This window comes from Stegostoma tigrinum, chromosome 4, assembly GCF_030684315.1.
Source record: "Stegostoma tigrinum isolate sSteTig4 chromosome 4, sSteTig4.hap1, whole genome shotgun sequence".
Taxonomy (NCBI): domain Eukaryota; kingdom Metazoa; phylum Chordata; class Chondrichthyes; order Orectolobiformes; family Stegostomatidae; genus Stegostoma; species Stegostoma tigrinum.
The window spans coordinates 38,636,281-38,651,259 of record NC_081357.1 but is presented as its reverse complement, the minus strand read 5'-3'; the positions used below and the strand labels follow the sequence as shown (position 1 = coordinate 38,651,259).

The 14,979-nt window shown below is 39.6% G+C and overlaps 1 protein-coding gene across 2 annotated transcripts in view; it reads left to right on the top strand.

The window, feature by feature from the left end:
- ibtk (inhibitor of Bruton agammaglobulinemia tyrosine kinase) overlaps window positions 1-14,979 on the top strand; it is a 120,617-nt gene that overhangs the window by 66,500 nt on the left and 39,138 nt on the right. For both annotated transcript variants that reach the window (XM_059645277.1, XM_059645276.1), the window contains 7 exons: window positions 1,129-1,734; window positions 2,197-2,283; window positions 4,229-4,311; window positions 4,410-4,447; window positions 5,913-6,009; window positions 8,946-9,047; window positions 14,347-14,464. In XM_059645277.1, coding sequence (XP_059501260.1) covers window positions 1,129-1,734; window positions 2,197-2,283; window positions 4,229-4,311; window positions 4,410-4,447; window positions 5,913-6,009; window positions 8,946-9,047; window positions 14,347-14,464 — 1,131 coding nt within the window. The remainder of the gene's footprint in view (window positions 1-1,128; window positions 1,735-2,196; window positions 2,284-4,228; window positions 4,312-4,409; window positions 4,448-5,912; window positions 6,010-8,945; window positions 9,048-14,346; window positions 14,465-14,979) is intronic.

Sequence of the window (14,979 nt, the reverse complement as noted above, 5' to 3'; positions counted from 1 at the left end):
ATTCTAGGTAGCTGTGGGAGTCGGTGGGCTTGAAATGGACATCAGTTACAAGCTGGTTGCCTGAGATGGAGACTGAGAGGTCCAGGAAGGTGAGGGATGTGCTGGAGATGGCCCAGGTGAACTGAAGGTTGGGGTGGAAGGTGTTGGTGAAGTGGATGAACTGTTCGAGCTCCTTTGGGGAGCAAGAGGCGGCGCCGATACAGTCATCAATGTACCGGAGGAAGAGGTGGGGTTTGGGGCCTGTGTCGGTGCGGAAGAGGGACTGTTCCACGTAACCTACAAAGAGGCAGGCATAGCTGGGGCCCATGCGGGTGCCCATGGCCACCCCCTTAGTCTGTAGGAAGTGGGAGGAGTCAAAAGAGAAGTTGTTGAGGGTGAGGACGAGGTTCAGCTAGGCGGATGAGAGTGTCGGTGGAGGGGGACTGGTCGGGCCTGCGGGACAGGAAGAAGCGGAGGGCCTTGAGGCCATCTCCATGCGGAATGCAGGTGTACAGGGACTGGACGTCCATGGTGAATATGAGGTGTTGGGGGCCAGGGAATTGGAAGTCCTGGAAGTCCTAGCTTTCAGTGGCTGTTGGGTTTTGGAAGCTGCTTATACATCTCGTCTTGCAGCAGCAAAATGCTCTCGTGCGCCCTCTCCCTCGCTCTTGTATTTAACTATAGTGTAAGAATAAAGCGTGTTTTGTCTCAAGCCTGGTAGTTAATCAATCAAATTGCATGTGGAACACAACATTTTGCCTTTAAAAATAGCCTAGACACCAACTTTTACCTATCTTAATATATTTTGAGGAGATTTGATCTGGCCCATAAGAGCTCTATGTTCAGTTACTGCCATCTACTTAACTCTCATTTTCCAATTCTTTCATGTTTGACTGTTTTCTGCCTTTTCAAATACTTAACAATTTCCTTTTTATATAATTAATGTTATAATACATCTATTTTAGTAGTCATATTTGTGTACTTTCTAATAATTATATTCACATTGCTTTACATTGAACCATATCTGCCTACATTGTTGATATGTATGCTGTCTTGCAGTTCCCTGTGTTTGCTGTCGTTTGCTATGCTGTCTAATTTGGCCTTATTTGTACTTTTTCATGGATTGCTTTTTTTAAAATTTTTTTTTAGCTTGTATGAAATTCCAAGTGTTTCTTCCTCAAGCTTTAATGAAGACTTTGGTAAACTACTCAGGGAAGCCAGTGAAACGGAGAGTATCCATGATGTCACATGTCAAGTTGGCAATCAGATTTTTCACAGCCATAAATATATTCTGGCTATGCGATCTGACTACTTTCGGAAGGTTTTCTTTCCTGATGCAGAACATGTTGACATGCCAGATGTCCGACGACAGGAAGTTGGTGGAATTGGATGTGACTTGTACATTCTGGATAAGATTCAAGCTGACTTGTTTGCCTATATTTTGCAGTTTATTTATACAGATACATGTGATTTGCTAACTGAGGGCTACAAACCAAAAATCCATTGCATAGAAAAAATAGTAACTTATCAAGATCCATTAATATCCAACTTGGAAGAATCTGTGCAGAATTTCAGCTTTGGTGAAGAATTGAAAGGGAAATCTGCATTTGAAGTTTATGAAAATTTGCCATGTAAGAAATCGAAGACCAAAAGTAAAAGCAACAAAAAAAGCAAAGGGCTTAATGAGGAGGCTAATGCAGTTAAAATGCTGCAGGTTATGGCAAAGAAGTTTAGTCTTGCCAGTCTGTCTGCAAGGTAAGATTAAGGGATAAACCCATTTAAGTGGGTAAAATTTATGTATTTTCAAAGACAAGAGTTTCTTCTCTTAAAGACCAACAAATTGCCAGTTTCCATTATTTTAAAATGCATGGTATTTTTCAATCTATTTTGATTTATTCACTTTATAGGCCTTCAAAGGTGCTTATCTGGGTCATTTTTCTCATTCGAGCCTCAAATAAGGCAATAATAGGGAAATCTTCTTTGTACCACTATGTATACCATCATTGATAACAATGTTTAGCAAGACTGATTTTTGAATGTTTTCTGGAGAATTTGATTAGGATGAAGCAAGTTTGTCCCAGTCACTCTTAATTCTAAATATTTTAAATCTCTAAATCTCTAAATTTCTAAATGACTATTGCATTGCTATGCTTATCTCAAGTTGTGTTTGGAAGATTTAGATGCTTCATGTCAACTTTTAAATATTGCGCTTGGCAGATTAGATGGGGTCAGATTGGAAAACTGGAAGATAAAAGTTGTACATAAGAAAGGAGGAAACAAGCTGAAGTTTAACCGAAAGAAATGGTAAGGACTGGTGTTTGTCTTCAAAAAATGTAAGGATGAAGCATTTAAAATATGTTCATTGAGTTTCAGTGCAATATGATACCTTTTCTGGTGTTAACCTTAAGGCATGTAACTTTGAAAAGTTAGTTAACTTTGTTTTGAGCTTAACCTTTAAACACTTGGTACGTTGAATACTCAAAAATTGTTGACGCCTCTAAACCCTCACATGTGGAGAAAAATTCAGCCTTTTAGCTAAAAGAAGTAAGTTGAAAATAATTTGCAATGTGTTTCCTCTTGGTTTTTTTTCTTTTCCATCATGTGATAAGTGTTCCACTGCTAAGACCAGCATCTGTTACCCGCCCCTCATTGCTGTCACACTCTGTATGGTGTCCGTCCATCTTATTGTTCTTGGCAAAACGGTTCCACATTTTTAACCAAGCAGCAATGAAGGATTGGCAATACAGTTCAAAATTGTAAGTCTTCTAAATAATGCATGCAGTTTTATGGAATATCGTTCTCGATTATAAACAGTAAAAAGGTGCATTTTTAGCTAGAAATCGTTATGCATTGGGTGAATTTCCATTCTCACATAGTTTTCTTATTTCTTTGTAATAAGTTTCAGTGCCAAAATTGCATAAAATATTTGAAGTGATGTATTAAATATTTGTTTAGAATGCCCTGTTATGAATCATTAAGCTTTTCATGAGTAAAGGTGCTCAACTACTCAAGTGTAAATGTCCCACATTCATTTTCTAGTCTTTCTAGTTGATCTTCACAGCTCTCCCAGCACTTGAAGGAGAAAGAGGAGAAAGCAATCTAGTTTTGCACATCAAATTGCATCACCTCAGCACGATACAATGCTTCATGTTGTCTGATAAGCAGTTGGCAGTTATGCTCTAGGTTAATATTTGAAAAATAGTTGATTGAGCATGTCAAAGCCTATGAAATGAAACCCAAGCAACAATTAGCATTTGGGAGATAAGGAAAGTAAATTCTAATTCTTGAAACAAAACTGGTATGGGAATGATCCTCATTTATAATCACCCTAGCACGTTCCATCAGATAATGCTGTGTCTTGCCTCTGCTTTATAAAGCAGGTGTCATACAGCATGGAAACAGACCATTCAGTCCAATTTGTCCACACTGACCTTGTTCCTATATTAAACTAATCCCACCTGTACGTGCTTGGCCCATGTCCCTCCAAGCCTTTCCTATTCATGTTCTTGTTCAAATCTTTTTAAATGTTGCAACTGTACCTGCATCCATCACTTTTTTTCTGGCAGTTAATGCCACATGTTCACCACTTGTGTGTTTTTTTTAAATGTTGCCCCTCAAGTCCTTTTTAAAATCTTTCTCCTCTCACCTTAAAAATGTGGTCCCTAGTTTTGAATCCCCCCCCACCTTGGGGAAAATACCTTTATTGTACACTCTATCTATGCCTTCCTAATGATTTTATGAACTTTTTTTAAAGTCGCCCTTCAACTCCTGTGTTCCAGTGGAAAAAGTCCCAGCCTATCCAGTCTTCCCTTTATAGCACAAACCCTTCATTCCTGGCAACATCCTGGTAAATCCTTTCTGATCACTCCCCTGTTTAATAATTTCCTTCCGACAGCAAAGTGCCTAGAACTGCACGCAGTAACACAAATGGCTGTACCAGTGTCCTATACAAACTCAACATGGCATCCCAACTCCTATCCTCAAAGGTCTGAGCAATGTAGGCAAGCATTCTAAATACCTTCCTTCGTAACCACCCTGCCTACCTGTTTTGCAAATTTCAAAGAATTATGCATCTGATCCCCAGATGTCTCTGTTCTACAATTTAACTTCATCGTGATTTCGCAAATACAGGACACTGAGACTGTTTGTTTGTGTTTTTTGAAACAGGTAGACTCAGCCGCGCAGTATTCATTTCTCCATTTTCTAGAAGCAAACTTTAATTCATACTTTTTTCTTTTTTTCCTATTAGTTCATATTTGTGTGATGTAACTTTGAGATCAGAAGATGGAAAAGAATTTGACTGCCACAAATGTGTGTTATGTGCAAGATTAGGTAAAAATGCTTTTGTTTTTATTATGTGCCTGTATGTGTGTGCTTGTGTTTGCATTCCTGTCCAGAAATATTCATAAATTATGTTTATTTTCTTTTAGAATACTTTCATAGAATGCTGAGTAATGCCTGGATTGAGGTATTTAATTTTTTTGTGTGTAATAAAACATAGTTTGACCAAAAAAACTGTTGAAAGTGAGCATTGTTGCTATGAAATATATAAAACAAAAGATGTAGGAGCAAAGTAGGCCATTCAACCCATCATATCTGCTCTGCCTTTCAGTGAGAGCATGGCTGCTCTGATAATTCTCAACCCCACATTCCTGTCTTTTCCCCGTAACCCTTGATTTGCTGGTGACTCAAAAATCTGTTATTCTCAGCCTGTAGCACCCTTTTACAGTGAAGATTCCATAGACTTAATGCCTTCTGAAAGATGAGGAATTTCTTCAGTCTTAAATGGGCAATATATTATTCTGTGGTTATTTTGTTTGTTTGTAGTCCCTTCCATAAGGGGAAAAGCATTTCCACATCTATCCTGCCAAGTTGCCTATGAATCTCTATATAGGCTTCAATAAGGTTGCCTCTTGTTCTTCAAAACTCCAATTAGTACAGTCCCAATCTACTCAACCTTTCCTCACAAGTCTGTCTCTTTATACCAGGGTCTGGTTTAGTGACTGCCTGCAATGCCAATCTGCTTGCCTTCAGATAAGGGTACCATAGCTGTTCAATTTTCCTACTGTGGTCTGACTAGTGCCTTTTGTAGTTTTAGCAAGAGCTTCCTGATTTTATCCTCTATACTCTTTTGAAGTAAAGGCCAACATTTGGTTTGCATTCCCTGTTATCACCTGAACTTTTGCGCTGGTTTGTGATTTGTGATTTGTTATGTATGAGGACTTCTAAATTCTTCTGTTCTATAGCTTCTTGCAGTATTTCTCCATCAAAATAATATTTCGCTCCTCTGTTTTCTGCCAAGTTGCATAACCTCAGTTTCCCACAATAAATTTAAGTAAAATGGCCTGATCTGTAGGTGTCAATCAACATTAATTGAAAATGATAATGTTATTTTAAAAAGAGATTCTGCATAACTAAATAGATAAATGATTGTTCCAGTAAGAATGGTGCATTTCTCAGTTGTTTTAGGCTGATATCCTGCTTAATAATTTCAATTCAAAAGGAAAATTTCAATGTGAGGTATTCTGATCAGTTGAAATGAGCTGTACTCTACATTATTCATAAAAACATATGTTTGTTAATGTTATATTAATTTTGGAAGTTGTAAAGTCAAATAGATACTGTTTCAGGCGCTCATGAATTTGGATTACATTACTCTTTTTTTGCTTTTAATAGCTTTAGTCCCAATTATTAAGTACGAATAAATATCTGAATGCAGTTGTTAACAGGACATACATTTGCAAATATATCTGTGCTCTTGCCAGGTTCTTTGAGAGGAAATTGAGAGCGATTGATAATGATACATAATTCGATGCTTTTTAATGTTAAAATTGATCGTCTTGTCCTCTTTCTATTTCTTCCCCCTTTCACCACCAACGCCCTTTTGACACCTTCCCATTCATCTTTCCATCTCTGCACTTTTTTGTCTTTAGGCTTCTTGTTGCAAGGCTTTGGAAATGCCCATTCATTCTGACATTTTGGAGGTTATTTTGGATTATGTTTACACCGATGAAGCACCAGTTGTTAAAGGTTGGGACTGTATTTTCCATGAATTGTACAATTTAATATAAAAATAGTGCTTGTTTCAAATGTCTGTTTTTCCTTTTCCCTCTACCAGCAGTTTAGTGCATGAGTTAAAGTATCAGAAAGTAGCTACACGTAAGGATTGATCTATGCCAGTGTTTGTGCTTCATATTATGAGCCTCATCCCACTCCTCTTTTCATCTAAATCCATCAACTTATCCTTTAGTCATTTCTTGCTCATGCTTATCTTGAAATGCATATATGCTATTTGCCTCAACTATATGTTGCTGCCCCATTCTAACTATACTTACCAGCTACAACTTGTATAATACAGACCTAAAACATCCCAGGGCTCATTCCAGGAGTGCTATCAAAATTGACAGCCAACTGTTAAGAGGTACTGGGACAGGTGATCCAAGTAGTTTTTAAAGAGCGCCTTGAAGGTTGGAAAGGTTTCGGTGTGAAATTTGAGCTTGTGTGTTAACGGTTGAAGGCATGGCCACTAATGGTAATGCAATTATTTTCATAGATACGCAAGAATCTTTCAGTTTGATGGAGTTTTCAGAGAGTTGTAATGCTGGAGGGAGTTAGGCTTTGGGGGATTTTGATAGCAATGAAAATTTTATTATCAAAACATTTCTTTAACTAGATTGAATTTAGATCATCAAGCATGGGGAAAGGGGGAGAGAATTTGGTACGGGTTGGATGACATCAAGTTTTCATTGTGTGCAAAATGGGAGGCTGATCAAGAATTGAATGTGTTGGAAGAGAAGAATCTAGAAGTAAAAAAGAATTCAGGCTGTGAAGAACAGTTTTTTGAATTTCTGGTTTATTAGTCACCGTCTTCTGTTTGTGAATCGTAGCTCTTGATTTTATCTGCAAGCAGAACCCCTACAGTGTGGAAACAGGCCATTCAGCCCAACAAGTCCACACTGCCCCTCCCCCTGCATTTTCCTATGCCTAACCTAAACATCCCTGAATACAATGGGCAATTTAGCATGGCCAATCCACCTAACGAGCACATTTTTAGACTGTGGAAGGAAACTCACGCAGACATGGACAATGTGCAAACTCAATACAGACAGTTGCCTGAAGATGGAACCTAACCCAGGTCCCTGGCACTGAGGCCACTGTGCTGCGCAAACCATTTTCGTGACTACCTCAGTAAATCCTTCCATAATCTTGCAAGACCTGTATCAGGTGATTCTTCAGTTTTTTTTCTGTCTTGTGGGGGGAAAAAGAGCACCAGCCTGTAGGATCTTTCCGACAAGTTTATCCCCTCAGTTCTGGTATTGTTCAAGTAATTTTTTTTTGCACTTTCTCCAATTTAGAAGAATAAGAGGTGACTTTATCAAAGCATCCAAGATTTTGAAGGGTTTTTTTAATAATTCATTTATGGGATTTAGAAGTTTCTGGTTGGGCCATAATGGGCATGAAATAGCAATACCTAGTAGCCCTTAAGGTTGTGAAAGATTTTGTTTCTTCACTGCAATCATTCTCTCAAATCTGAAGAATTCCAATTCTGCTCCACAGTTAACTTAATTTCCAACTGTGGTTTCATCGGCAAATCAAACTGGACTAATAAATAAAAATATTTGCAGCTGATGGGGGAGTGGATTAAAAGAGCTTGATTCAAATAGCTCATACCATCCAGTTTACATAGAACATAGAACATTACAGCACAGTACAGGCCCTTCAGCCTTTGATGTTGTGCCGACCTGTCATACCAATCTGAAGCCCATCTAACCTACACTCTTCCATGTACATCCATATGCTTGTCCAATGACGACTTTAATATACTTAAAGTTGGCGAATCTACTACTGTTGCAGGCAAAGTGTACCATTCCCTTACTACTCTGAGTAAAGAAACCACCTCTGACATCTGTCCTATATCTTTCACCCCTCAATTTAAAGCTATGACCCCGCATGCTCGCCGTCACCATCCTAGGAAAAAGGCTGTCCCTATCCACCCTATCTAACCCTCCGATTATTTTATATGTCTCAATTAAGTCACCTGTCAACCTTCTTCTCTGTAATGAAAACAGCCTCAAGTCCCTCAGCCTTTCCTCCATAAGACCTTCCCTCCATACAAGGCAACGTCCTAGTAAATCTCCGCTGCACCCTTTCCAAAGCTTCCACGTCCTTATGTGGTGACCAGAACTGTATGTAATACTCCCAAGTGAGCCACACCAGAGTTTTGTACAGCTGCAGCATAACTTGATCCCTCCTATTAATAAAAGCTAAAACACTGTATGCCGCCTTAACAGCCCTGTCAACCTGGGTGGCAACTTTGAAGGATCTGTGTACATGGACGCCGAGATCTCTGTGCTCATCTACACTACCAAGAATCTTACCATTAGCCCAGTACTTTGCATTCCAATTACTCCTACCAAACTGCATCACCTCACACTTGTCTGCGTTAAACTCCATTTGCCACCTCTCAGCCCAGCTCTGTAGCTTAATGATGTCTCTCTGTAACCTACAGCATCCTCCTTCACTATCCACAACTCCATCGACCCTGGTGTTGTCTGCAAATTTACTAACCCATCCTTCTATGCCCTCATCCAGGTCATTTATAAAAATGACAAACAGCAGTGGACCCAACACTGACCCTTGCGGTACACCACTAGTTTCGGGGGGTGGGTGGGGGGGGAGAAAGATGCTCAAAATTTGGAGCTCTCCACTTTCTTTCTATTGCCTGGTGTGATTGAAAAGCTCAACTATTTCATTTTGAGACATTTCAACAAAATTAAAGGTTATGATTTCATCAATTGTTAACCTCTGCTCTTAAAACTGTTTGAAGTGTCATTGCTGTGTCATGAAAAGCTCTGGACAATCAGGAATACGTACTGCTGATGTGAATTGCTGTCTTAATTATGCTAAGGCTTGTACCACTTTTAATGCTGATAGAGAGTATTTTTGTAAATAAACTTTTCCAACAGAGTCATCAGATGTGGAGTTCATTTGTAACGTGCTTGTGGTTGCTGATCAGCTACTTATCGGTCGTCTCAAGGAGATTTGTGAAGTGGCTATTACCGAAAAATGTGAGATTCTTTACTTAATTTTGTAGGAACAGTTTTTAGGAGGTGCAAAATAAGACTGAGTACTTTGCAAAGGGAAGGCTTAAGAGGCTGTAGTAGAAATTATATACCTAGCTTTATTGCTGTCCCAGATGTATTTGTACACCTTAGCTGCCATGTTGTGATTTCCTTGCAGAGTAAACGTCTCATAAAATTGCTTGGTTTGAATTGCTGTATTTAAGGGGAGATGATGGCCTTATGGTATTATCACCTAGACTGTTAATCCAGAGACCCAGGTAATGTTCTGAGGACCCGAATTTGATCCCTGCCATGGCAAATGCTGGATTTTGAATTCAATAGGAATCTGGAACACAGGATCTTATGATAACCATGAAACCATTGACAACAAAAACATAAATTGCTGGAAAAGCTCAGCAGGCCTGGCAGCAGCTAAGATCTGAGGAATGGTCACCGGACCCGAAAGGCTAATTCTGATTGTGTTTTCTTCATAGATGCTGCCGGACCTGCTGAGTTTTTCTAGTAACTTCTGTTTTTGGTCCTGATTTACAGCACCTGCAGTTCTTTCGATTTTTCTGAAACCGTTGTCGATTGTCAGAAAAACCCAGCTAGCTCACTGATAGCCTTTTAGGGAAGGAAACTGCTGTCTTTACCTGATCTGGACTACTTGTGACTTGACCCACAGCAATGTAGTTGACTCTTAACTGCCCCCTGAGGTAGACAATAAATGCTGGCCTCGCTAGCAATGCCCTCATCCTATGGCTGAATGACAGAGTCATAGTCTGAAATTCTCAGATTGAATGTTTGAGATGGGCTTTTTTTTTGGTTCCTTTCTTGGCACATGGACACATTTGGCAAAGCTGCTAGTTGCTGTGATCCCTAGCTGCTCTGAGAATAACGCGAAACCACTGCAGTTTTTTTGCACTTATTGATAGATCTGTGACGCTTATTAACTTATTTCAGAGGGTGGTTAAAAACCATCCGTTATGTGTGGACTGGAATCACACGTAAATCAGGCTGGGTGAGCTTGCAAGGTTTCCTTCTCTAAAGAAAGTTAGAGAACTAGTTGGCTTTTATATCATGACCTGATGGCTTCATACCTTTTTTTAATAACTACCTTTTTGATTTCAAATTTAGAAAAACTTGATGTTTTGAATTCATGTTGTCTGGATAACTAGACCGCTAATATAACCAACAAATAACCTAGCCTGCTGTTAGTAAAGATTACACTTTTTTTTGGTTAAGGTGATTTTCCTCATCAGTTTTTATTTCTTCATAGGCTGTGTGTACAGATGTCTTGACGCTTCAAATATAGTTGACTATTTCATTGAAATCAAAGCTGAATAGGTATTTGGTTCGGAATGGAGTGAATGAATAGTAAGATAAACTTCTTAGTTGATTACAAAAATAGAAGTATGTATCATTATATAGTCAGTTGGTGCAATATGCCTTGCAAAAGTACCGCAAGTAAAGCTACAAAACGTTGGAATACAAGTTTGACTTCCAATTTGGTTACTTTCTGACTTGAGGCATGCGTCCTGTATAAAGCACTGAGTGGTGATCAGACACGTGGTCCCACGAACACACTTTTTATAGTTTGGACATAAATGTTACTGATTAACAAGTTTGGAAACAGGCTGGTTCCCTTGAATAGGGAAATGCACAAAGAAACAAGAGAATATAAAATTGATAAAAGGGAATAAGAAGTTGAGACTTCTGGTTTTACACTCGCCATGGCTAGGATGTGAGAAGCAGACGTGGGGGTCAAAAGGGACTAACTTTATTCAACATGCGAAAAGGTTACTGATCAATTAGACCACAATTGTCGTGGAGATGCAGCAAGAACAGTAAACTGGCAATCTTAATTCACAGGCTAGGTATGTAAATTACACCCCAGACTGTGCTACAAGTTGCAGTAGAAGCCAACTTAAGGGTATTGTGCCCTCCTAATGTTCTGCATTTGTGTCTGTTAGAAGCTGTCTTGGCAAAAGGAATTTATACATACATTGTAGCTTTTCTCCTTTTAGCAAAAGGGGACACAGAGATGACCAATAGCCAAAAGATCTATGTTGTGGCCTCAAATGTTCACAGTATTAACACATTTCGTAATGGAATAGAAAGATTCCTATCTAAGAAAGGCAACATTATAAGCAGGGAGCCCAAAAAATATTGAGAGGTTATACGATTGGGTCTAGTTTTGATGAGTGCAAAACGAAAATGCTACTACTACTTGTCTGTTTTTAACAGTGTTTGCATTGTGTTGCTAAGCAATATAAAATTGACTTCCAAAAAAAACCAACTGAAAACACACATCAGTTCTTGTTAGTTCAGACTTTTAAAGTCAACTATGTTTCATCAAAATGTACTTCATTGGTAAAATAGAATGGTTAAAGTTAAGATCTGTAAACCTCCAATTCTGGGTGAGAGTTTGCTTGCTGAGCTGGAAGGTTAGGTTTCAGACGTTTCGTCACCATTCTAGATAACGTCATCAGTGAGCCTCCGATGAAGCGCTGGTGTTATGTCCTGCTTTCTATTTATATGGTTAGGTTGCCTTGGGTTGGTGATACTAGTGATAGTGGGTCATGTCTCTTTGTGGCTAGTTGATGTTCATGTATCCTGGTGGCTAGCTTTCTGCCTGTTTGTCACAGTTCTTGCAAAGTGTTTTGTAAATGACGTTTGTTTTGCTTGTTGTCTGTATAGGGTCTTGTAAGTTCATTAGCTGCTGTTTTAGTGTGTTGGTGGGTTTGTGGGCTGCCATGATGCCAAGAGGTTTGAGTAATCTGGCAGTCATTTCCGAAATGTCTTTGTTGTAGGGGAGAGTGGTTATGGTTTCTGGACGCATTTTGTCTGTTTGGGTTTGTTGCTGAGAAATCGGCGGACTGTGTTCATTGGGTACCCGTTCTTTTTGAATACGCTGTGTAGGTGATTTTCCTCTGCTCTTCGTAGTTCCTCTGCTGCAGTTTGTGGTGGCTCGTTGAAATAATGTACTAATGCAGCTTCGTTTGTGGACGTTGGGATGGTTGCTCCTGTAGTTCAGTATTTGGTCTGTATGTGTTGTTTTCCTGTAGATGCTGGTTTGAAGTTCCCCATTGACTGTTTGCTCGACTGTGACATCTAGGAATGGCAGTTTGTTGTTTTCCTCTTTTGTGAATGTTATGCCAGTAAGGGTATTATTGATGGTCTTGAAGGTTTCTTCTAATTTGTTTTGTTTAGTGATGACAAAGGTGTCCTCCACGTAGTGGACCCAAAGTTTTGGTTGGATGATTTGGCAGAGCTGTTGGTTCGAGTCTCTGCATTACTGCCTCTGCTAAGAACCCTGATATCGGAGATCCCATGGGTGTACCGTTGGTTTGTCTGTAGGCTTTGTTGTTGAAAGTGAAGTGGGTGGTAAGGCATAGGTCCACTAGCTTGATGATGTCCTTGCTGATGAGGTTGGTGGTGTCTGGTGTATGTGTCATTGGTTGTTCTAATAGTGTGGTCAGTGTTTCTTTGGCCAGGTTGATGTTGATGGATGTGAACAGGGCTGTTACGTCAAAGGAGACCATTACTTCATCCTCTTCTATCTTGGTGTCTTTGGTGTTCAGGAATTCTTGGGTGCAGTGAATGGAGTGGCGTGAGTCTTCTACTAGGTGTTTTAGTCTTTGGTGTAGTTCCTTGGCTGATCTGTACGTTGGTGTTCCAGGTAGCGAGACTATGGGTCTGAGGGGGGCTCCTGGATCCACGGGATCTCCGATTATCAGGGTTCTTAGCAGAGGCAGTAATGCAGAGACTCGAACAAACGGCTCTGCCAATCATGCATCATGGTAGCCCACAAACCCACCAACACACCAAAACGGTCAGCTAATGAACTTAAAAGACCCTGTGTGGACAACGAGCAAAACGAACGTCACTTACAAAACACCTCGCAAGAACTGTGACCAACGCTACATCGGACAAACAGGCAGAAAGCTAGCCACCAGGATGCATGAACGTCAACTAGCCACAAAACGACATGACCCACTATCACTCATATCGTTACATACAGATGAGGAAGGACACCACTTTGGGACAACACATCCATCGTAGGACAAGCCAAAGAGACACGCACGAGAATTCCTAGAAGCATGGCATTCCAACTGGAACTCCGTCAACAAACATGTTGATTTGGAGCCCATCTACCATCCTCTGAGGAAAAAGAACAGGAAATGACATCACCAATGCAAGAAATGATATCACCAACCCAAGGCAACATAAACAGAAAAATAGAAAGCGGGACATAACATTAGTGCTTCACCGGAGGCTCACTGATGTTACCTAGAATGGTGACGAAACATCTGAAAACTAACCTTCCAGCTCAGCGAGCAAACTCACATCCAGAACCTCAACCTGAGCTACAAATCTTCTCAAAACTCGCTAACCTCTAATTGCTTAACTGTCTCGACTTGTTTTAATCACCACGTCGCTAAAAATTCTAATTTGATAAATGAAGAAAGCGATTTTCCAAATAACTTTTAGACTCCTTCTAGAAGATTTGAGAAGCTAAAGCAGCATCTCTTTGTATTCATATTTCTGTATAGTTGCAAGTAACACCTGTACACTCACCTATGTTGTCTGAGGTTGGGCGTTTGAAGAATGGTCTAATTCAAGACCTTAAAATAATGAAAGAATTCAGTAGTGTGGATAAATTGAAACTATTTCCTCTCATGGAGAAGTCCACAAAAGAGGGCATCATCTTTAAAATAGAGCTTGGTCATTTAAAAAACTAAATTGAAAGCACATTTTCATATAAAGAATCATGGAAATATTGAACTTTTACTGAAATGTCCAAATAATAGACCCACTGGAGTTTTCAAGACAGATTCATTGGGGATTGTGGAACAATGGAGGTAAAATGCAGATCAGTCGTTTCTAATTGACGGAAAAGGCTTGAAAGGCTGAAATGTGGGTGGCTCAGTGAGTAGCACTGTTGCTTTACAGTGTCAGGGACCCAGATTCAATCCCACCCTTGGATGACTGTCTGTGTGGACTTTGCCCCTACTCCCCTTGCCTGTGTGGGTTTCCTCCCACAGTCCAAAGATGTGCAGCTTAGGTGGATTGGCCATACTAAATTGCCTGTAGCATCCAGGGGTGAGTACATTACTTGGATTAGACATGGGAAATGCAGGATTACAGGTAAAAGGTAGGGGGATGGGTCTGGGTGGGATGCTGTTTGGAGAGGCATTGCGGACTTGTTGGGCTAAATGGCCTGTTTCCACATTGTAGGGATTTTGTGATTTTTATTGTTAAGTTTTCTTGAATGTTAACAGATTTAACGTTCTGTTTTCAGTAACTTTAAAAAATGCTTCAGAACTTTTGGAGTTTTCTACAATGTACAATGCTGACCAATTAAAACTGTCCTGTCTACAGTTCATAAATGTAAATATGGCAGCTCTGCTTGAAGCAAGGTAAGAGAAATTTCTCTTGATATTCCACTCCTAGAATTTGTATCTTTTTTCATAGATTGTTTTTATCTTTTCTCGAGGCTACATATGAGACATGAAATGATTATATGATTTGAGACCATTAGCTTGATGGTATTCCTAGTTGTTGTCTTTACTGGTGAAACCTAATCTTTCATATATTCCTGAAGACAAACTGCTGGAGTTCAGTGGGTCAGAGAGCATACATGGAGAAAAAGCAAGCTAACTCTTCAGATTCATCTAGACTCAATGTTAGCTTGCTCTCTCGTCATGGATGCTGCCTGACTCGCTGTGATCTCCAGCATTTTTTCGTTTTCAGTACAGATTCCAGCATCTACAGTAATTGGCTCCTATTTTCAGATATTCCTCCCGAAAAATTTTCCAAAACACCATTACCTTGCTACTTGCCATTCTCTCTTGATTTCTATTATTATTCTCTTAAAAATTATACTTAATTGATCATACTTCTTTCCTTGCAAAGAACTGACAATGGAACCTGA